The sequence below is a fragment of the Nelumbo nucifera genome, chromosome 5, assembly GCF_055504915.1.
Source record: "Nelumbo nucifera cultivar China Antique chromosome 5, China Antique-T2T, whole genome shotgun sequence".
Lineage (NCBI taxonomy): Eukaryota > Viridiplantae > Streptophyta > Magnoliopsida > Proteales > Nelumbonaceae > Nelumbo > Nelumbo nucifera.
Genome location: NC_142653.1, coordinates 50,888,615 through 50,911,194, shown reverse-complemented (window position 1 = coordinate 50,911,194; position 22,580 = coordinate 50,888,615). Strand labels below are relative to the sequence as shown.

Genomic DNA, 22,580 nt, shown 5'->3' with positions numbered 1-22,580 from the left:
AGAAGAAGAATCTCAGTCAAAGCAGTCAAAGTTTTACTAATCAAACAAACACCAAAAGAAGGGAAAGCATCAAAAATCAAGAATAATAGAAGTATACAAACACTTCCTACTACTTAAACACCCATGTATTCATAATTTCATACAGACCTCTTTGAATGGGAAAGAAACAGAGAGAAAGAGAAGGAAAGAAATAAAGAGAAAGAAGCCATGAAAGCTTCCTGTTTATTGGCTTGAATTTTTGGTCTCTCTCTCTCTCTTTTGTTTTATATTTTTTTTAACTCTCTTTCCTTTCTCTCCCTTTCTGCCCATTAAACTATGGAAATGGCAGATTCCCAATCATCCTTTCCCCTCTATAGGAAACACCCATCATTGCCCCCAACCATCCTTTTCACCATGGAAACTTGAGCTTTTAAGCCATTCCCTTCTTCCATTCCTGCTTTCTTCTCCTCGTTCTTCTTCTTCTTCCACTCCTCCTTGGAAGCTTGTGAGTTCCTTTCAATTTAAATATCATCCCTTTATCACCTTTTCTCCTGCACCATCTTTCTTTAACCTTCTTCTTGCAATGGATCCTTCATCCACCACCTCTGTCAATGGCTTCTACACATTTCTCACTCGTGGGATCGACGATCTCGAGCGGTCCTTCCTAGCCAACAACTTCATGTCCATTCAATTCCTTCAAAGGGCTCTCTCACTGCTTCGATCCTTCCATTCCCAGTTAACCATTTTGGTCCAAAAGCTCCATCTACCAGTTGGGGAGAAGTGGCTGGACGAATACATGGACGAGACATCAAGACTTTGGGAAGCCTGTCACGTCCTCAAGTCTGGCATTTCCGGCATGGAGAATTACTATCTAGCCGGGGCAGAGATCGCCACCTCCCTCGACGGCCATCGCAACCCGAGCCCACAGCTCTCTCGACAGGTTTGAATTTGCAAAGAATCATATAACAGAGTTAGTCTTGGTTGTTCTCCATTTTTACTTTTTTTAGAGGTCATGAACTGATTCCTTTTCTCATCGTAATTATTGTTACAGATCATTCGGGCAATCTCCGGTTGCCGCAGAGAAGTCGTGGGATTAGAAGAGGAGAACAGGGCCTTGATGGAGACCAGAATCCAGCCTCTGTCACTTAGGTTCGACGAGAAGGTCTCCATAGAATCCAAGCTCAATGGATTCAATGGTTTTAGAGGTGTTCTGTATGCAATGAGGAACGTCAGCTCACTTTTGCTGATGATCTTGCTCTGCGGATTGGTTTACTGCTGGCCCGAATCAAGCTTTCGCCGAGGAGGATATGAAGGGTGCCTGTTCTTCGGGTCTGCTTTCATGGTTTCCACTGCAAGATTGCAGCAGAGAGTAGCAGCAGAGATGAACAGGATGGATGGCCGTCCAGGAATTCTGCTCAACGAGTTCCGAAGGGCCAAGATGGCAATGGAAGAGCTGAAAGCAGAATTGGAGAGGACTGGTCAGGGACCGGTGGAGAGTGAATCAGAGGTTGGGATTAGAGAGAGAGTGGAGAATTTAAAGGGGTGTTTTGGGTTGTTGAGATCTGGAATAGAGAGCATAATTGGACAACTTGATGATTTCTTTGATGAGATTGTTGAAGGAAGAAAGAAGCTTTCAGACATTTGTAGTCACAGGTAGAGATGGAAGATTAAATAGAAGGGGAAGAATCAGTTGTTGGGGTGATTGATCTATTACCTTTTCTTTCTCTCTTTCTTTCTTCATTTTTTCTGTTTTTTTTTTCCTTTTTTTTATCTCTTTTGTTTTGCAGCAGGATTTTGAAGAAAGCTTTTCATGAAGAACTCAGAAAAAGGAAAAATTTTGAAAAGAAAAATAATATGAAAATGTCATATGGCTTCCAGGGAAGGAAACATCACTGTCGAAGAAGAACAAGGAAGAATATATTTGATAAAAGCTTCAATGGAAAGCCAAGTATCTCTCACTCCTGTCCAAACAACAGTTTCTTCTCCCTGTAAAAAGAAATATTATTATATTTATTAATCGAAAAGAAAAAAAAAAAAACAATCAAAGGTTGCAACTTGTTATTGTCATTTTCGCAAACAAGAGTAAGCATTACAGACAAATCCCATGTTACATGTATGAAAATATGATATTATTAAGAGTTTTCAAAGGAAACAAAGAATTTAGGCAAGAATTTTCTCGTTTTCTGTAACTGGTTTTGTTTTGTTTTGTTTTTTTATTTTTTATTTTATACATATCTAACCTGTCTACTTTGAGGGTATTCAATTATTCATACTCGTCTTCAACAGTAGTGGGTTCCTTCGGGGCTTTATCTTTTGCTTTTTTTGATTTATTTATTTCAGGGATAGTTTATTTTATTGGGGTCTGGGAGATGCTTTTATAGTGTTATTTAGTTGTTCTAGTAAATGACTAATCATTCCATTTGTGAATGAATGATGGAGGGGGTACCGGGTACTGGAGATTCCTGGGTTGCTTTAAATCCAAAAGCACTTTTTTTGTTGTGGAAGCTTTTGTCTGATTCGGTTCCTTTGAAAGCAATGGAGTTGATGATGAAAGCTTCTCAACACCCTGACATGTCCCCTCTGTTTAGTCGCCTCCTCCCCCCACCCAACCCACCTTCCCTCTCTCTCTCTCTCTAAACATGATTTGATTCGGTTCTCCTCTTTTTCTTTTTTATTGTTCATATTTTCCTTTTTAGGGTTCTGTAATCTGTAGTAGGTTCCCTCATGGATAAACCCCAGTTTGATTCACTTTTTCTCACCCTCCAATTTCATGCATCTCTTTCTCATCCCATGACAGCAAATTGATTCGTTTCTTTTCACCGGGAAAAGGAAAAAGGAGTTATACAATTTCATGCATCTCTCAAAAGAGGATTATTTTCAACAAAATGAAGAGAGGGGGAAAAGGATATACAAAACAAACACTGATGAGAACTTCAATGTGAACCCAGATGTCTCACAAATAAAGGGAAAGGTTTGCAGTGGTGGGACATCAAAGTAAACCAATAATCATGGCTCTTGCCTACATCACAAGTGACCCATGGCATAAAATTATTCCTTGTCTTTTACTAAGATAGTTACCAGGTCTGCATCCACCTTAAGGGACTAGAATCCAAACAATTAACAACTAATTTGAGCCACGCAATCATGGATTACTTGCCATCAACATCGAAAGCTAGCTATTAATCTTGAACGTCACTCAGATAAACTCTCCAACCCTCCACACACACTAATAACAAAGATGCTTACGAAAAAAGAAAAATCATTTCTAACAAAAATGCTTACAAACCACAATAGATAGTTGCCAACCAAATCATGGCTTTGGATAATCTATAAACCAACCACTATTCGAAAAAATAAACACTTGTTGCATTAATAGTTTCCACAATAGGACCACTCAGAAAGGGAAGAAAAGAAAAAGGCTAATATAGCCAATGGCTTCAAATTTACAATTCACTTCTTTTCCTTCTCCAGTTGGGATCATCAGATGAAGGCCCACGAAACATGTACCCGAAAAGAAGTATATGGAACATTTTAGAACCTGCACGGCATTCAGTCCAGAACATGTTACATGGACGAACAGTTCTCATGATCTAAAAGGCATGAAGACACCATTATGACAGTAGTACGCATCAGGGGGGCTCAAAGTCTTGTCATCAAACATAAACCTGAAAAAGACTGCCCAAGAAACATCAAGCGTGGGTTACCTCTGTAACAAAACAAAAGAAATTCATCAGTGTCCATTTTTACTGGATTATGCCACTTAAAAGAGGCCACCAAATAGTGGCTGCAGTATGACCGTATTAGATAAACAGTGCAACGGTACAGACCATTCCGAATGCCACAGTTCGTCGGAGACCAAAAATTACACAATGAAAAAAAAAGTGATTAATGTATAATTTTACAAAATCATGAAAAGATCGGCCCGAATTTCACCTTTCATTTACATGTAAAACCAGTGATGAAAAAAATGGATGCTCTAAATATCAGGATGACGTGGAATCACAATAGTGGGTGATCTGCAATTTATAGGCAATGTAGGAAAAGTATTGGATGCACCATCACCATGTGAAACCTTTGTCAGACAAGAAAGTAGGATGAATTCATAGGTTGTCTCTCAATCATGCTCAAACGTCAAATCCAGGCATTGCAAACTGGGCTGCAAAAGATTCAACACGGGCACTAAGTTCAAGAATGTCCTTGTTGTTCTGGAGACCCTTGAAAAGATCCTTCTGCATTTTCCCATGATCCCTCTGCACAGCAATGGCAATCTGAGCTGCCCTAAGGAGGAAGTCGGCTATCGTCTCAAAATCAGACTCCACACAACCTCTTGATGTCATAGCAGGAGTACCTGATAATAGAGAAAGGAACTATGAGAAGACCATGACACAATTTTACGACCATGACACAATTTTACTCCACCACAATACTAATGTGCATTTTAATGAATTAGCAGCAACATGTAATATCATAACATCTTTACATACCAATCCTCACCCCTCCGGGAGAAATAGTGCCATTGTCACCAAATATAGCACTGGTATTGAGAGTAATGTGGCACATCTCACACACTTTCTCATAGTACTTTCCTATCAAGAAAAAGTAGAAAAGGAAGTTCAGTTAAGCCTTGAGTGCAAACTAGGCATCAGGTTACAGAAGTCCTAAATATTTAATTGCATCAAATGCAAAACAGTGAAAGCGTTGAACGAGCCATGGAAGGCTCCAATTGTTGACAACTAATTTATACATAACAAGAAATTTACTGAATGACAACATAGAATCAAGGTTCAAAATTTCTTAAGGCTTTTATTTTATGAATAAAATTTCTTAAGGCTTTTCCAAAATTCGATGTTTTTAAATGTTAATTAACAATAATATTGAACCTCCTGTGAAAATAAAGTAAAAAACAAAAAAAAAAGCTTTTGGCAGTATCAAAACACCCAATGGACATGTTCGTGCATATCGGGTGTATTGATACTTTGTACCTTGCATATAATATGTAGATGTATTCACCAACAGTCCTACAGCTGTTAAGTATTATTCATAATAAGACATAAAAAATGGATATTTAATGGCCAAAGTACCCATACAAGAATAAACACTACTCTTTTATGCATAAAAGTTCCTTTTCCTTTTACAGACTTAGCCATCTTGTACGGGTACTGAGGATGCAGAAACAAATGATGTAAAGATGCAAAGATAGAGAAATTAACCAAAATACTTGTGTAGCTCACAGATAATAAAGACACAATTCATTCATAAAATCCAAGATTGTATTTTTCTCCTAAGCAAAACATAGGTTCTTTTTTTTTTCTTTGAAAAAAGGAAAAAATAATGCTACACTTATAAAATGATGAAATTTGATTTTGAATTTGGGCAAATGGATACTACATGCAGCCCTAAGTACATTATTTATGCATCTTATCAGAAGGATTTAAGGTATTATGATTCCCATGTTTGTTATTTCCATAAGCATGCTTACTTCTAGGGATGGCAATTTCTACCCTACCCAGTGGGTACCCGCCCCAATGGGGTGGGTTTTTTGCTCGAAGAACAGGTTTTGGGGCAGGGATGGGTTTTGGGATTCTACAACCCGTACAGGTACGGGTAGGGTATGGTATTAGGCTAAACCCGACCCTCAACCCGTATATTGTTGGAAAGCATATAAACATTATATATTAGGTGTTGAATTTAATAATATTATGAATTTTATGTGAGGATAATTGATAATTTTTGTTTTTTACATGCTTTAATCAAATCATTGGAAATTTTGTTTTTTGTTTGTGTTATTTTACTTATTTATTGCTTATATATAACAAGAAATAAATAGGAAATTAGATGTGGGTTTTAAGCCCAACCCGCCCTACCCATGAATGCCGAGAGGGTAGGGTCAGGGAGGGTTTTGCATTTTCATGTGTGTAGGGGAGGTCTAGGGAGGCAGGTAGGGTCTAGAATTTACGAAACCTTCCCCAAACCTGCCTCGTTGCCATCCCTACTTACTTTTGCTAGCCTATTCCACTTGCATCCAAAAATCAAAAAGAGCCAATCCCACAAACCTGTTATAACAGTACAGGAAATTAGTAAATGGTAACAATCCTCACCCTGAGACCTACAAAGAGTACACCAATTAGGTGAGATGCAGAGATAAGGTCTTCACGTTTGTAGATTATCCAAGGTGTTTACTTTCCCATAATGCACTTCCCAACAGAATGCCAAGACCTTAGGGGGAATAGGCCTACACCAGATCTCCTTAATGGGGAAAGGCTGTAAAGACATAGGACAACAAAGGGCCTTGAAGAAAGAAGCACAAGAAAAAATACCCGAGGGCAAAAGTGTCCAAATCCTTTTATCTGGCTTCATTAGATCCATTAGGTTTTTCAAGAAGACTCAAAAGACGGGTTTGACTAACAATCTCTTCAGCCCTTAAGTCTCTCTCAAAACCAAAGTCCCAAACTGGTGCCCACGAAACTTCCAAAGGGAACAGAATTTTAAAACAGGCTCTTTTTTAAAGCGAGAGATAGTGAATAAGGATGGAAGAGGTGAAGAGGTCCTTCAAAGGAGCCTCTCCAACCCAAATATTTTCCCAAAAGAGGACTGAACTACCACTACACACATCATACCTGAGAAATTTGTAAAGTTGAGGGAGAACACTGTGATTTTCCTTCCAAGGTGTTGCCAATGTTGCCCGCTAAGAAACCTCAGCATCCCATTCATTCTCCAAGTTACCATGAATAGTTCCTATCACCTCATGTCATAATCTCTCTCTATTGGCCATCTCCACAACCATTTCCCCGATAATGCCATATTCTTTTGCATTAAATTCCCTATTCCCAAACCTCCCTCCTCTTAACTTCTACGTGCCACCTCCCACTTCACCCAATGATCCTTCCTACTTTCCCCTAATTCCCATAGGAAGTCCCTTGTTAACTTCTCCAACTTCTTGGCTTCCCTAAAGGGGATCCTAAAGACAAACAAAAAATAGGTTGGTAGGTTAGCCAGGTTGGCTCTAATCAAGGTGATCCTACCCCCAATAGAAATATAATTCTTCTTCCACAAAGCCAATCTCTTTTCAAACTTCTCTAAACCGAGCACTAGAAGCCACTCTCCCTAGGGTTTGCCCCTAATAGGAGTCCTAGGTAGGTCATAAGCCAAGTAGCTACAGAACACTCTAAACACCTTAAAATCACCTCCACCTCTCCAGTATCCAAATATATCTCTGCCACACTCTTTGCAAGGTTGAATCTCAAATCAGTAGTTCTTTCAACCTTTTCACCAAAGTCTTTAGATTCCTCACTGTCTCAAGGTCTCCCCCTTCACAGAAAACTAGTAGGTCATTTGCAAATTAAAGATGGGTAACTGACACTACAACCCTACCTATTTTCCACCCATTTACTATATTCTCCCTATCAGCCTTTGAAATCATTATACTTGGCACATCAGCTAATAAGGTGAAGAGGAAGGGCGAGAGAGGATCCCCTCCTTATACCCCTACAAACTGGGAAGAAATCCTTTACCACTCCATTAACCACTTACACCACACTTTCTCAAAAACTTGTAAGAGGAATTGCCAATCCACCAAATCATAGGCTTTTTCCAGATCTAGCTTACAAATAAAGCCCTTCTTCTTTGATCTTCTCATTTTTCTCTAGCACCCATTAGCTACTAAGATTTGGTCTGTAATTTGTTTCCCTTGTACAAACCCCCCTTGGTATTTTCTGATTAAGGAAGGAAGAACTTCTTTAATCCTTAAGGACAAGACCTTGGCTAAAATTTTGTAAATACTAGTCACTAGGCTTATTGGTCTAAAATCCTTAGGGTGAATAGCATCAACTTTCTTAGGAATTGAAGCCAAAAATGTAGCATCAACTCCTAGGCTTACTATGTGATTATCTGCAAACTCAACACCTCACATAGATCCTCTTTCAAAATCTCCAAACAATCTTGATAGAAGGCCATTGTAAAACCATCTGGACCCGGTGCCTTAAACCCTTCCATCAAAAACGCTGCCCTTTTAAAAATGTTAATGCTATAGAGTATTCATGCAATGTATCTAAGTATTGGTTATAATACTAGTACGCTAGGCATGTAGAGGACCTAGGGGTATCTAGGATTCATAGATATAAACTACTTTAATAGTGCATACATTTCCATAGACATTTTTACAAGTCCATGTTTTCTCATCTTGCCAAGTCAGACTCTTGGACAGGCAAAAGAGTTAAGGCTTGCCCAACTGTTATTGATTGAGGAAATCCAATGCACGCCAAAGAAGATCTTAATACCCAAGTGAAGGGATGGTTAGAGAAGTCTTCGTGGAATCAAGTGATAGTGTCTTGGAGAGGGTGAAATGGTTAGAGAAGTGTCTAGTTGGCTGTTTTGCCAAATCTGACCCTGACAAAGTGGGAGTACTAAGATGGGTCAGATCGAAGTGGAATGTAAAAGAAAAAGTCCAGGTAAGAAAGTTAAATTAAGGGTTCTTTCTCTTTGTCTTGAGTAGCAAGGAGGCAGAGGATGTCTTGGATCGTGAGTCTGCAAAGGTGAGGTTGCTGGATCTCAGTCTTAGACTGAGAAAATTGTATCTGTTGGTGGGGGCAATCATAGAAGTGGGACCAAAGAAACTTGTGTGGATCAATGTCTTCGGGATTGCTCTCCATGCCTAGAATATACGAACATTTTGTGCTCTGGGAAATGCATGTGGCTCCTTTAGAAAAATTGATGCTCACACATATTACATGAAGAATCTGGTATCAACAAGAATACTGATCTTGGAGAGGACAGAGATGGAGATCAAGAGAGGTGGGGGTAAAAGAGATTTTTGAGGGAAGGAATTGAAGAGCCTGAGTAACAAAGGACACGTGGCGGAGAATTTAAGGGGGAGATTTTCAAAGAGTCCAATGGGGCTTCTTTGGGTGGACATCCAAATTCGACCAAATAAGATCAGATCTCGGATCGGATCATGATCCGATCCGTTTGCACCCCTAGGTGTTTATCTCCTATTCCTTTGTGCTTCATGTTTGGGAGTTTTTCTGCTCCTTCAGCTGCAAGTGAGACCCCCCTCAAGAGGTGGTGCACATTTTCAACCCAAGCTTCTTGAGGCAACAAAAGAAGAGAGGAAGAATAGTGTGGAGAGCTACTAAGGAAACAATTGTTTTGGGTGGTGTGGGAAGATAAATAACAGAATCTTCAATGAAAAGTGTAGGAGGTAATAAACAGTATAAAAGTGAAGGTTGCTTTTTGGATAAAGACCTTGGATTGCTTCCAGATTTTCTGTCACTAACTTTATAAGGTCTTGGAAGGAGATAGCACAATTCCCTAAAGAAAAGGAAAAATTAAGAGTGGAGTGGAAACCTCCAAAAGGTGACAAAGTCAAACTAAATTTTGATGGAAGTTCCTGGGCAACTCAGGAATGGCAAGAATAGGCGAAGCAATCAAAAATTCGAAGAGAATGATTTATTCAGGATTGGCATTACTACATGGGCTCCAATTGCCAAAGCAATTGGGCATTAGGCAGGTGGAGGAGGAAGGGGATTCAAAAGTAGTTATTACATGGATTACTTGTAAGAGACATAATCCTTTGACTCTCAAACATATTTTTTAGGGGAGTTGGAAGGATACATTTAAATGCTGACTTCAAGTGGGTTAGGAGTGCAAATAGGCTAGTTGACGCCTTAACAAAACAAGGGGTAGCAAGGCAACAATTCTACTAGGCTTCATTGTAATCTAGCTTGTGTAATTGGTAATGACATCCTATAATCAATTGTACTAATCCACTTATAATCACTTTAATAAAATAACATTTTGCCAATTAAAAAAAAAAGGTGATGATTCGGCAACAAGCTTAACGTTGTTCATGTTACAAAGGTTTTTTCGAGACATACTCCTTTGACTCTCAACCAACAAATACAAAATAATTTACAAAAGAGCAATCCTCAAGATAAACAGGATGGAGGTGGGAAGGAGATTCATCTGGCTAATCCTCAAGATAAACAGCTGAAGAAGGTTGATATGTTAGAGAAGATGGCTTGCAGGGATGAAAATGAATGTTTTTAGCCTTCTTCTGATGTGGTGCCCGAGGAGGAGATAAGGTAGGGAGATTGGATTTGAAGAGATTAGTTGATAGAGAGGTGGAAATTGGCAAGTCCCAGGGCCTATTCTTTTTGGGAAGGAAGAGTTTTTGCTAAGAAAGCTTTTGAAGCCTTTGAAAGGAAGAGAAAGGAAGAAAATATGAGGAAAGTTTCTGAAGTGCTTGGAGGAGAAATATGGAATAACGAAGGAGGTTGGAAGGAATTTGGAGAGGTTGAAGATTAATTGAGCTTCATGGAGCCTATTTGTTTCTGATGTATTAGTACAAGATTGGCTTCTTTTGGGCTGCTTCTTCTGAAGTTTGTTTTAGTTTGGGAGGGAGTTCTTCTGGTGTGTTTGTGAGGTGTTATCCTAATACCTGTTATTTGGCTGTATTCAGTTTCTTTTTTCTTTAAGAAAATTCTCCTTTTACTTATCAAAAGAAAAAAGCATCAGATTCTGACTCCTATGTCTTGTCCATCCAGCACTGCTTTCACTCCCTATTTCAAAAGTTATCAAACTGCACCTAAACATTGCAATATAAGCGTACAACCTATGATATAGCAAATTACTAGTTCAACATCATATTCAAGGTTAATTCATCAAAATGCAGCAACAAACACCATTTAGCCTACATGCCAGCTGAGGGGTCTCACACTAGTCCCACCCAGGACTCCTCATGGAAGAGGATATGGAAATCCACAAGCCATCAAAAGTCTCACTCTTCATGAAGAAGAGAAATATGTTATTTGAGCTAGAAGAAGAATTTGTCTTGCATCTGTTATTGCATTGTCAATACACAGTGCATGGCCATATTTTATCTGGCTATTCAACAGATTCTCAGTGCTGCCAAAGTGCCAACGCACATGCCAATATTGATTTCATTAAGGCCAGCTAGAGGTTTCAGCACTGGAATCCTTTGCAACCTAGTGCCATTTGTACCATCCTGATTGGAAAGGAATTCCCACATATTTGGTAGACAGTGATAAGATCCATATATTTTTTTAAGGGGAAGATATGGAACGAAAAACCTAAAGCTTCTCCAATGAACATTCTAGAAACCAGTGGAAGGAGTTCCTCTTTTGCTGTATAAAAGACATATACACAAATTTGTATAGGTCATTTGAAGTTTCGTGATTTATTCCCTTCTTTTTTGATATATATAAAATGCAAATCATATCATTTATCAAGAAAAAAAAAAGAGAAAAAAGAAATCCATATCCCAGTTGGAGAAAAGTTTCTTGGACCCCATTCTGGGCATTCCCTGTTTCTTTTAAGATCGTCCAGTTAAGGAAATGTTTGTATACCCTTGCATCATTTCTCACATTTGTTTTCATTGATTTCATATATATATTACAATTACCTGGAAGGCTAACCAAGTTTATAAAGTTGACAAACATACTAAATGCCAAGCCTACCTTTCTGTTTAACATGATTGGTGTAGATGCACTAGGATCGCCTCTATTCCTAGATTTCAAAGTGCTCTGATGAAACTACGATAAAATGGAATCCCAGTTAAAGTTAAAACTATAGATTTTAGACAACAAGATATATCCATTATTTTCATGTAAAATCACAGTATAACCACAGTACTAAGTACTTCCAACCAAGCAGTTAAGACATCTTTTTGTTTTTTTTTGTTTTTTTTTTTTGATCAATCCAAGCAGTTAAGACATCAATTGCAAGAGAAATCCCTGGAAAGATTTCTCAATGACTGAATAGAAAACTCAATCATCAAAAGCAACATAAACCCATTACAATGGACAAAAATGAAAGAAAATGTTCTAAACTTGTGATTATAAAGCATATTTTCAATTGAGTATAACCAACTAAAAATAAGATTATACTCAAGGTTCAAAGTATCAATACTTTATGCCCCATATCAGGTGTTTGGACACCTGGCCTATTTTAAAGGTTAACACCCCTCCTAAGGGTGTCCTCATTCAATTCTCAACACTTAATTAATTTTTATATGAGCACTATGTCCATTTGAAACGCCAGATACACTTGATTATACCTTTGATCATGTTCTCTTATTCATAAAGTGAGCTTCCTATTGACTCAGGATATATCACAATGAAGGCAAATATACCTATGTAAGGAAGTCTTTTTTTATCATTTATGTTAGGAAGTCTTAAATACCTGTTAAACCAAGACTTCTTAGATCCCAAAGTAACAAATGGTTGTCTGTACCACCAGTGACCAATCTGCATTTTCTTCGGAGTAATGCAGATGCTAATGCTTGAGCATTTCTCTTCACCTGTTGGATATACATTTTGTACTCAGGAGTAGCCACTTGTTTTAGGGCTATTGCAAGAGCAGCAATGTGATTATTGTGAGGTCCCCCTTGCATTGATGGAAAAACAGCAAAGTTTATCTTATCTTCATAATCATAATAGTCATTTTCATCTCCTTGGATCAAAAGCATCCCGCGCTTCCTTGGCTTTTTACCTTTTCTGTAAAAAATTATACCTCCTCTAGGTCCACGAAGACTTTTGTGGGTTGTGGAGGTAACAATATCACAGTAATCAAAAGGGCTAATACATTCCTGGAAAAAGACACCATTCAAATATAATATAAGGAACACCATAACCATTCTAGTAAAGGGAAAATAAAAAATAAAAAATAGAAATGACAAGGAGGATATAACACTTCTTGGCCAATAATAACAAACCAAGGAAAAGAGGGTAGAAACTGAAGAGTATCCAAGATTTTCTTTTTATTGATGTTACCAAATGTATTATAACAATGTTTATTGTAAGTATAAAATGTACAGATCCCTAAGCTCAAAAAACTTCCAGAATAAATTTATGTCAAATCACATTCATCAAGCTTCTTGGATAATGATAGCCTACTCCATTTTCAAGATCAGGAAAAAGGTCACACAAAGAGTTACTATTCCACAATAACTGTCGTGCAATAGTTAAACCAGTTAATGTTTTTCAAAAGAAAAACCAAAATACCAAAGGTGAACCAAATAAAAGCACTCCACTCTGGATAAGGAAAAAGAAAAAAGAAAGAAAGAAACAGAATCCATATGATTAAAATGCAGCACAGGTTGCAAAACTTTGCACCAGATCTTAAACTGCTTATGAGTACAGACTTGAAGATGGTTATCCTTTATTTTGAAGTTTTTAGATTAAAACAATGACAAAAATATATAAAACACTTATTCTTCAGTAAATAACAAAAGTGTATCAAGCAAGATGAAAGAAGATGCACAACCGAGGAGAAAAGTTGGGCATGCACAATGTATATCTGGCAGCAGACAAGCAAAGGAAGTTTTCTACTGCTACAAGAAAATTATAAAAGATAGCACAAATTTCACTCACTCCACCTTGGTTAGCACAAATAAATATCTTCTGTGTGTCACCTTCAAAGGTGCCATTCTTAGGTTACAATTCAGACTAATATTGCAAAATTGTCTCATGGAGGCAACCCTATGCATAGTTTTTCTACACCAAGGGAATTACTTAGTTAAGCTTCCAGTGTTTAGACATATTCCGGTTTTTCCAAAAATATTTTTTATTTCTAACTTGGGAACTTTATTGATTTGTGATAAAAGAATAGAGAATATGTACAAAAAAAAAGGTTGTACAAGAGCACCCCACAGATACAATAGCGAGCTAAATTCCCTCCTCAAACCCTTTTCCTTTAATTAAGCTACACCATTACCATGTTCCATCCTTGTAGTCCCCAAAATAAATGCTCCCTGCTGGCTCCTTATCTTGCAAATGCATCAGCCATGACTTTGTTTTTTTAGTAGGCATCAGCCATGCCATTATTTGTTCTACTTACCTAGCTGAATATGGCTCTCAGCTCCCTTGCCAAGCTGATACCATTGTAAATCAGTTTTTGCAGTTTTTCTATAAATCCCTTCCATACAAATTCTTCAAAAATGACAAGACCCAACCATAGGAAAGAGAAACTAAAGCAAATACATGCAGACATTTAATGTAATAAAATAAAGGGTCTCATATGCCAAATGCAAGGAATTGTTGCCAAAGCAACAGGTGATGACCAGTCATTTGGACACCTAAATGATAATGCATCAACCAATTCATGTCTAGAGCGCCTAGGCACCGACTAGCTGACGAACCAACTACAGAGACAAATACACACATAAGAGAGAGAGAGAGAGAGAGTTAAATTTAAGATGATGATAATATTAACATTTCTAATGCCTTGTGTCTTTCTTTTTTTTATGAATGACAGAGATTTCATTAAGAAGAAAATAATATGTACAACTTTACATTCTATTTTACAAGGATCAAGCCTTCACCACCCATGCATATTACAGCTTAGCCCAAAACATTTGGTCCCTCATAACCTTTGTTTAGCAAAGAGTGTCAGCCAAAGAGTTGGCTGATCTTTGAACGAATTGCACTTTCATAGTCATCGTTCTTGTCAACCATTTAACCCTCTTAAATTCTTGTCTATACTGCCAGACAGCCCCTTCATTCATCGTTCTCTTGCTCTTCTAACCCCTTCCATTACTGCTATCACTTCTGCCCTCACAGAACCACCAATTCCAATTGGTCCTGAAAACATTGCCACTACGTTACTTCTCTCATCTCTAAACATCCCCCCATACCCAACTACCCCGGGTTCCCCACGCTACTACTGTCAAAGTTTAACTTAATGAAACCTTGTGGGGGTATCCATTCCATCGCCTGTAGGGGTTTCGTTACTGATGTGTCTGCAACCGCCTTCCATTTTCTGAGAATATCATCAACTGAATAGGAAGAATATATATCTAATGTTTTCACCCACTAAGACACCCTTTTTTTATGAATGATAATAAATTTATTAATTCAGAAGCAGATTTAGAGTGAGTTCATACAACATCCCAGGGAGAGGCACGAGTTGCAGCCCCTCCTTGAATCTTACAAGTAAACTAGGAAAGAAAAGCAAGAATCACAACTGAGCCCAAAACAATTCTTCCCTATTTACCCCTTGCTTAGCTAACACATCTGACAAAGTATTTGCTGATCTCCCCAACCACTGTACAGTGACCAACATATTCCTTGTCAACCAACTAAATTTCTTCATTTCATTCTTGTAATGCCACATAGCCTCTTCAGGATTTTTCAACCAACCCACCACCACTTTGGAATCCCCCTCAATTGTTAGGTGTTGTACCCCCATCTGGTTTGCAAATTGCACCCCTTGTACAGCAGCTAAAAGTTCTGCCCTGATGGAGTCCCCAATTCCCAAGGGACCTGAGTAGAGCAACAAAATCTCTCCCTTCTCGTTTCTCAAAGCACTCCCCATTCCGGATAATCCTGGATTACCCATGCTACTTCCATCAAAGTTCAACTTCAGTGAGCCTTTGGATGGAGGAAGACCAGCTTGTAATTGATTTGTCCTTTAGAGATGAACACCTCACTACTGCTGACCAATTTCTCCAAAGGTCATTAAAGGAAAATTGATGAAAGATTTCCAAAGTCTTCAGCCAAGATATTGCCCTATTTAACACACAGTCTTTCAATTCCTGACTGCTCCTTTCCTTCTCTTGAAAATTTCTAATATTCCTTTATTCCCAAAGAGTCCAAATCAAGGCAGCACGAGCACATCTCCACATAATTCTCCCTATTGTTGTAGGCCAATAAAAGGTAGAATGGTTGAAGAGCATGTGAACTTCTGCTGGTAGACTCCAACTACTCCCAAACAACAGTAGTAGACAAGCCCAAAGATCTGCAGAAAAGGAACAAGATATTAATAGGTGGTAACAATCCTCACAGTGAGCTCTACAGAGAATACACCAATTAGGAGAAATACAGAGGAAAGGTAATCTCTTTTGTAGGTTATCTAGAGTGTTTACTTTCCCATGGAATACTTCCCAACAAAACGCCACAATTTTTTGGGGAACTGGCCTGCACCAAATTTCTTTTGACGGAAAGGGTTGGTGAGTAGAAAGTTGAGAGATGGACTTGAAGAAAGAAGCACAAGTGAAGGTTCCATTGGGTCTAGGAGTCCATACCCTCTTATCTGGCTTGGAGAGATCCCAACAAACCTGATTAAGACAACCAAGCAAAACAGAAAGAGATTCAACTTCATCATCCCTAAGTCCTCTACGAAACCCAAAATCCCAAGTAGGATCTAAGGGTGTTCCCAAAGGTGAGACAAATTTTGAGACCACCTCTTTTGTGTACAAAGAAACAGAAAATAGCGAAGGGAACAGATCCTTTAAAGGTGTGTCTCCTACCCAAATTTCCTCACAAAAATGAACAGTGTTGCCAGGACAAACTTCATACCTGATAAAATTGAGAAATTGAGGAAGGGTGTTGTGAATGACCTTCCAAGGTGCTACTAGGTTAGCTTGCCTTGATACACCAGCATCCCATCCATTCTCTGACCTCCCATGAATGCTTCCCACTACCTCATGCCACAATCTCTCTCTTTCCAATGGCCATCGCCACAACCATTTCCCTAACAGAGCTTGATTTTTTCTAGTTACCCTCCCAAGTCCCAAACCCCCCTCTTCTTTACTTCTGCACACAATTTCCCAATTAACCAAGTGATCCTTTTTTTCTTGTCCCGACTCCCATAAGAAGTCTCTCATCAATTTCTCCAGTTTCCTAGCTTCTCTAACTGGTATCCTAAAAACAGACAAAAAATAGATAGGTAAGTTAGCCAAAGGTAGATCTTATTAGGGTAATTCTCCCTCCTAAAGAGACATAATTCCTCTTCCATGAGGCTAATCTCTTCTCAAACTTTTCTATCACTGGAGTCCAAAATCTACTCTCCCTAGGATTTGCCCCTAAAGGAAGCCCTAAATATGACATAGGCCAAGCAGAGGTGGAACACTCAAGACACTCCGTAATAGCCTCGACCTCCCCTACCTCTAAATTTATACCCGATATGCAACTCTTTTCCAAATTTATTCTCAAATTAGAAATACTTTCAAATCCTTTGATTAGCTCATTTAGGTTTGCTACCTTTTCGCTAAAACCCCCTTCACAAAAGATCATTAGGTCATCTACAAACTGAAGGTGGGTGACGGGGACTTGGTGTCCCCCTATTCTCCAACCCCTAATGGCATCTTACTGTCAGCCTTAGTAATGATCCTACTAATCACATCAGCTACTAAGGTAAAAAGGAAGGGTGATGGATCCCCTTGCTTGACACCCCTGCAAGCTGGAAAAAAGTCCTCACCATACCATTTACTAGAATAGAGTAGTGACAAGTACTGATACACCCAAAAATCCAACTACACCACTTGTCCCCAAATCCACAGTTTCGCATAACCTCTAATAGAAACTTCCAGTCCACCAAATCATAGACCTTTTCAAGATCCAATTTACAAATGAAACCTCTCTTACTAAACCTTTTCATTTCCTCCACACACTCATTCGCAATAAAGATCCGATCTGTTATTTGTCGCCCTTGAATGAAAGCCCCCTGGGTTTCACTAATGATAGAAGGGAGGACTGTTTTGAACCTCAACGAGAGCACTTTAGCCAGAATTTTATAGATGCTTGTCACCATGCTAATAGGCCTATAATCTTTTGGGTGGTTGGCATCATTCTTCTTAGGTATCAAGGCCAAAAAGGTGGCATTAATTCCAAGACTTATAATGTGATTGTCTGCAAATTCCTTAAAGACTTCAACTAAATCCTCTTTCAACACCTCCCAACAGTCTTGATAAAAACCCATTGTAAAGCCATCTGGACCTGGAGCCTTGGATCTATCCATTAGAAAGGCAGCTTTCTTAATCTCTTCTTCCTCGAAATCCCTTTCCAGCCACCTTGCCACTCCATCATCAATTCTTGGCCATTCCACCCCTTCCACGACTGCTCTCTCACTCAAAGGTCTTCTATAAATCGATTTGAAGTGGTCCACAAATTTTCTGGCTATGTCATCCCGGTTGGTAATCACCTCCTCTCCTATCTCTAGCTTGGTCACAAGATTCTTTCTTCGACTCCCATTTGCCTAATCATGGAAAAATCTAATGTTCCCATCGCCTTCCTTAATCCACTTGTGTCTAGCTTTGTCTCTAACTTATTTCTTCCCTCAGTAACACCTCTTCCAAATCCTTTTCCAATTGTCTCCTTAACACTTTGTCCTCCTCAGTCAACCCATTTTGAGATTCCTTTACATCAAAGTTTTCTATTCGAGAGATTAAGCACAATTGTTGCTCCTCAATTCTACCAAAATGATCTCTATTCCACTCTTTTATTTTGGCTCTCATCCTTTTTAATTTCTTATGAAACTTGATCCCCTTCCATCTTACCCCCCTCTCCTCCTCACCCCACCATTCCTTCACTTTTTTCACAAAATCTGGATGAGTAAGCCACATATTTTCGAATCAGTACCTATCTGGATAGGACGGTGATCAGAGGTGACCCTGAGTAACGCTCTAGCAACCAAGTTTTCCAAACTATTCACCCATGCAAAGTTAAATAAGAACCTGTCCAACTTCGAACACAAAGGGGTTTCCTGAAGGTTGGACCATGTGTAACTGGCTTGCAACAGAGGTATTTCCTTCAGTTCACATTCTTTAATAAAACCATTAAATTTCCTCATGCTTGTTGTAATTACCTGTTGGGGATTACTGGTTTGAGACACCCTTACCAATAAGCATTCAAAAATAGCGTCCAAGCTTCTTTCCTATTCTCTGAAAATTCTTGCATTCCTTTCTTCCCACACAGTCCAAACTATTGTTGCACATGTGCATCTCCACATAATTCTTACTCTCTTTGTTGGCTATTGATACAAGGAAGGAGAGAAGAGCCACAATTGTCGGGGTTATCCATCTGCACCCAAAAAGAGAGAGAACAATCTGAAATACAAGTCACAAATGAACAAGAGATTACCGAGTGACAACGTCTCTCACTGCAAGCTTTGTATAGAACACACCAGCTAGGGGATAAATAACAATTAGGCCTTCTTTTCTACAAGAGGCCCATGGTATAATTTTTTTCATAGAAGATTTTCCAACAAAAATCCCCTACCTTACGGCACACCTTTTACCTGGGAAAAGATGCACAGGGGAGAAATTAGAGGATAGGACCTTAACGAACGAAGAATAAGAAAAGGTCCTGGAAGAGCTATGAATCAAAATGTGACCATCCATAGACATTAGAAATGTTTATGTTAATAATAAACTGCAAATATGCAATTAATACATGATGTAAAGCATTTAACATGTAGTCCCTGTTTTCTAACATAAAAGAAGATGGAAAGGCTATTAGTTGGGGGAGGAATGTTCTTTCTTTTTTCTCTTTCAGAGAGAGAAAGAGAAAGAAAGATGACCCCCTGTTCATTGTAACTCCTCTAACCTCTTCTCTAGGGAGGGGGAGAGAGATGTGTGATGTCACTTGTATCCACTTTTTCATGGCAATCCCTCCACACCAATACAATACAAACTGCAAGAAGCACTGCCCCCCCCCAAAAAAAAAAGAAAAAGGAAAAGGAAAACTCCTCTGCCATTCATCTTTTATTTTATTCATTATTTCTATCCTGTAGGCACATACCTCATACAGTTACATACATCACTAACACCTAAAGAAACCCATCTGCATGTCATAGCAAAAAAGCATACATAACATTATTTTAAATAGCTAGTGGTCAACACGACAAATAATGCCTAACTGAATCTTAATTGGACCAAACAGTTGAGAATCCAAATACGATCTACATTAATTGATCTATCACTTTATATCCATATCTTGCTCAATCAAATCGGATCTAAATTAGATCTGAATCATGAACTGAGCCATCATCAACATTGAATAAAGCTTTAAGAAGTAACTTTTTTCTTTACAAGATAGACTAATCATCTATATCAAGTCATTATATAGTTGTCCCAACCAACCAGGCAACCACATCATGGGCATGGACCGGTTAGTGAATGACGTAATCTGTAAGGCCCTCAAGTGACTTGGTTGACTACTGAATACATTCACGCTTCTGATGCTTCCTTAGTAAAAGCTTACAAATTTGATCAGAAAAAGCTTACCGATGAAGTTATCTATATTTCCAGTGGTTATGAAACTGCTACACTGTGGATTTCAAATGTATCACCAGTAGTTTTCACTTAAAACAGGAAAGTATCAAGCAAAGGTATCCCAACCATAACCCAAGTCTCAAATTTAAATCAATTTCATTTCTAAAACTCTACCAACCTCCCTAATTTTTTGAAAGAATGAAAACTGATGCACCTAAAGATAAGAATTTGTGAATCACAGACAACATAAATAATCAATAATATGTAGTAGCAGTCACGGGTAGACCAAAAAGGACATGGGTAGAAGTAGTAAGAAATGATTTAAATACTAATAATTTAACAGTGAATATGGATTTAAATAGAACGGATTGGCCAAACAGGATTCATGTATCCAACTCCATATAGTTGGGATAAGGCATGATGATGATGATGATGATGATGATGAGTCACACCTTGGCAGCGATGAGACCACTGATATGAGCCATATCACACATCAGTATTGCTCCACATTTATCTGCAATCTGTCTGAACCTTGCATAATCCCACTCTCGGGGGTATGAGCTACCTCCACAAATAAGTATTCTAGGGCGGAAATCAATTGCTCTCTCCTCGAGCTTATCATAATCAATGTAACCTGTGAGTGGATTCACCTTATAAGGGAGACTCTCAAAGAAGATAGATGCACCAGAAACCTTCTTTCCACTAGACGTATAGTAGCCATGGCTCAAGTGTCCTCCTGATGGGGAATCCAACCCCATGATCCGATCCTTAGGGAGGAGAAGGCCTGTATAAACTGCAAAGTTAGCTGATGTACAAGAGTATGGCTGAACATTAACTCCCCACTTCTCAGGATCAAGATTGAAAGCTGACAAAGCACGACCACAACAAAGTGTCTCGATTTGATCGATGAACTGATTACCACCATAATATCTTGCACCCGGCATTCCTTCCGAATACTTGTTCGTCAAATGGCTTCCCAGAGCTTCCAACACTGCTCGACAGACAAAATTCTCGGAAGCAATCAGCTCAATTCCTTTGAACTGCCTCTGTTTCTCCTTCTCCATAATCTCATAAACATCAGGATCAGCAACGCATAGTGGTTGGTTCCCCCAAGCCCGTACCGCAGTCCTCCTCGTTTCAAGCCCCGGTTCGAAAGAAACCCTCTTCAAAGGATTAGAAGAAGACGAACAAGACGACGATTCTCCATCCCTTCGTCTCTTCAAACACATCGGATGACCCAAAAGACTGAATTCCTCCTCCTCTTCCTCCCCTTGTTCTTCCTCCTCTCTCTCCCCATTCACTGAGCTCTCATCCCTTCGCCCCTCTGGCTGTTGCTCAAGCAACTGCAATGGAATCGACGGACCCGAATGAGAGTGCCCACGGAAGCTCGGGTCGATTTGTAACGAGATAGAATCATCGACAATTGACGTTCGAGGAGCCGGTGAGGCATGCGAAGAAAATCCTAACGAAAGACTCGAATGCCCGTTCGATAGATCCATGACAGAATCGCGAATGAGACAGAACAACAAAAGCCCCTACGGTCCTACAGTACAAAACAATCAATCCTTTTTCCCGAAAAATATCAGCTAAATTCACGAACAGCAATAGCAACAACAGAAGCAGCGACAATAGCGTCTGAAGCAATTGCAATAACAGTAGCGGAATGTCGAATGGACTGATATGGTCGATGAAGAGCCGGATGCATCCATGGGAGTTGTAGAAACCCTAACCCCAATCCTTACAATTGTTCGAAGGGAGGGGGGGAGACCGATAGAGATAGCAAATTGGAAGCCAAACAAACCAAACGATGGCGTCCACGCGGAGTTTTGAGATGCGGGCTGCACATGTATCTGATTCCAGTCAGTCCAGAGTTGGCTGTAGCTGTACGATCAATTCTTGGTGACCGGCAATAGCCGGTTGCAGAAAGATTAATTTTTTAATACACGTGTACGTCACGCATTACGCATTGATCAGAAGAGTCATTCCCATCGGGACGGAATAGGGTGCATGTTCAGATCGTCTGGCATTGGCGGAAAATGGGGACCACCTAATCATAAACGTGAACTAAATGCGTTATATATTGGAATTTTATGATTTGAGAATCGATGAAATACAACGGACTGAACGGAGGCTTTGATAACAAGTATAGAGAGATTCCAACCCTAGAGATGGAAACCTTGACATTGTGATCATTCCCACTAGAGAAAAGATTCTATATCAACGATTTCTAAATAGATCATCATCATTCCAATGTCTCGATTGAATTATATTTATTAGGATGCAATTTGATCGTAGGGCAAAGGGCCGTATGATTAACAGATGAAATGGCTGAATGTTTTATAATTTAGGTAGGACTGTCAATGGGTCGGGTCTGACTGATGGACCCGACGGAACCGAACCAATTAGATATGTTCTGATTCTAGTATTTGTCTTGATGGTCAATTCCGGTTCTAATTTCTTGTCCCGATTATTATTAGGTCGGCCACCCAATAATAAGCTATATAATATATGTAATATTTATATTAATAGATATTGGTGGAGTTTCAATCAAAACCCCACTGAAATGACCATTGCGTTTTCCAATCTACCGAAA

At 39.0% G+C, this 22,580-nt stretch overlaps 2 protein-coding genes across 5 annotated transcripts; one reads left to right on the top strand and one right to left on the bottom strand.

Moving 5' to 3' along the window:
• LOC104588713 (uncharacterized) lies at positions 1-1,814 on the top strand. 2 transcript variants are annotated; one of them, XM_088887473.1, is made up of 3 exons: positions 1-919; positions 1,031-1,677; positions 1,770-1,814. In XM_088887473.1, the coding sequence occupies exons 1-2, from the start codon at positions 563-565 to the stop codon at positions 1,634-1,636; spliced, it is 963 nt and encodes a 320-aa protein (XP_088743599.1). In that variant the 5' UTR covers positions 1-562; the 3' UTR covers positions 1,637-1,677; positions 1,770-1,814. The 2 variants fall into 2 exon arrangements, with proteins under 2 accessions (XP_088743599.1, XP_010245055.1); XM_010246753.3 differs by having other exon boundaries at positions 2-919; positions 1,031-1,814.
• Positions 1,815-3,221: 1,407 nt separating this feature from the next.
• LOC104588714 (serine hydroxymethyltransferase 7) lies at positions 3,222-21,828 on the bottom strand. Of its 3 annotated transcripts, none has more exons than XR_733836.3 (5): positions 20,440-21,828; positions 12,178-12,583; positions 4,464-4,565; positions 3,913-4,327; positions 3,222-3,685 (listed from the first exon to the last, which is right to left on the bottom strand). XR_733836.3 is itself a non-coding variant. In XM_010246754.3 (4 exons), exons 1-4 carry the CDS (start codon positions 21,484-21,486, stop codon positions 4,104-4,106), a joined length of 1,779 nt encoding a protein of 592 aa, XP_010245056.1. In that variant the 5' UTR covers positions 21,487-21,828; the 3' UTR covers positions 3,222-4,103. The 3 variants fall into 3 exon arrangements, 1 of the variants encoding a protein (XP_010245056.1); XR_733837.3 differs by having other exon boundaries at positions 4,042-4,327; XM_010246754.3 differs by having other exon boundaries at positions 3,222-4,327.
• Positions 21,829-22,580: the final 752 nt, after the last annotated feature.

Coding starts and splice junctions, on each gene's coding strand:
- LOC104588713 (XM_088887473.1), top strand. CDS start 563: ATGGATCCTTCATCCACCACCTCTGTCAATGGCTTCTACACATTTCTC. Junction 920..1,030: donor GCCCACAGCTCTCTCGACAG/GTTTGAATTTGC, acceptor TTATTGTTACAG/ATCATTCGGGCAATCTCCGG.
- LOC104588714 (XM_010246754.3), bottom strand. CDS start 21,486: ATGGATCTATCGAACGGGCATTCGAGTCTTTCGTTAGGATTTTCTTCG. Junction 12,584..20,439: donor GTGGTCTCATCGCTGCCAAG/GTGTGACTCATC, acceptor GTCTTTTTCCAG/GAATGTATTAGCCCTTTTGA. Junction 4,566..12,177: donor AAGAAGTCTTGGTTTAACAG/GTATTTAAGACT, acceptor TTTTCTTGATAG/GAAAGTACTATGAGAAAGTG.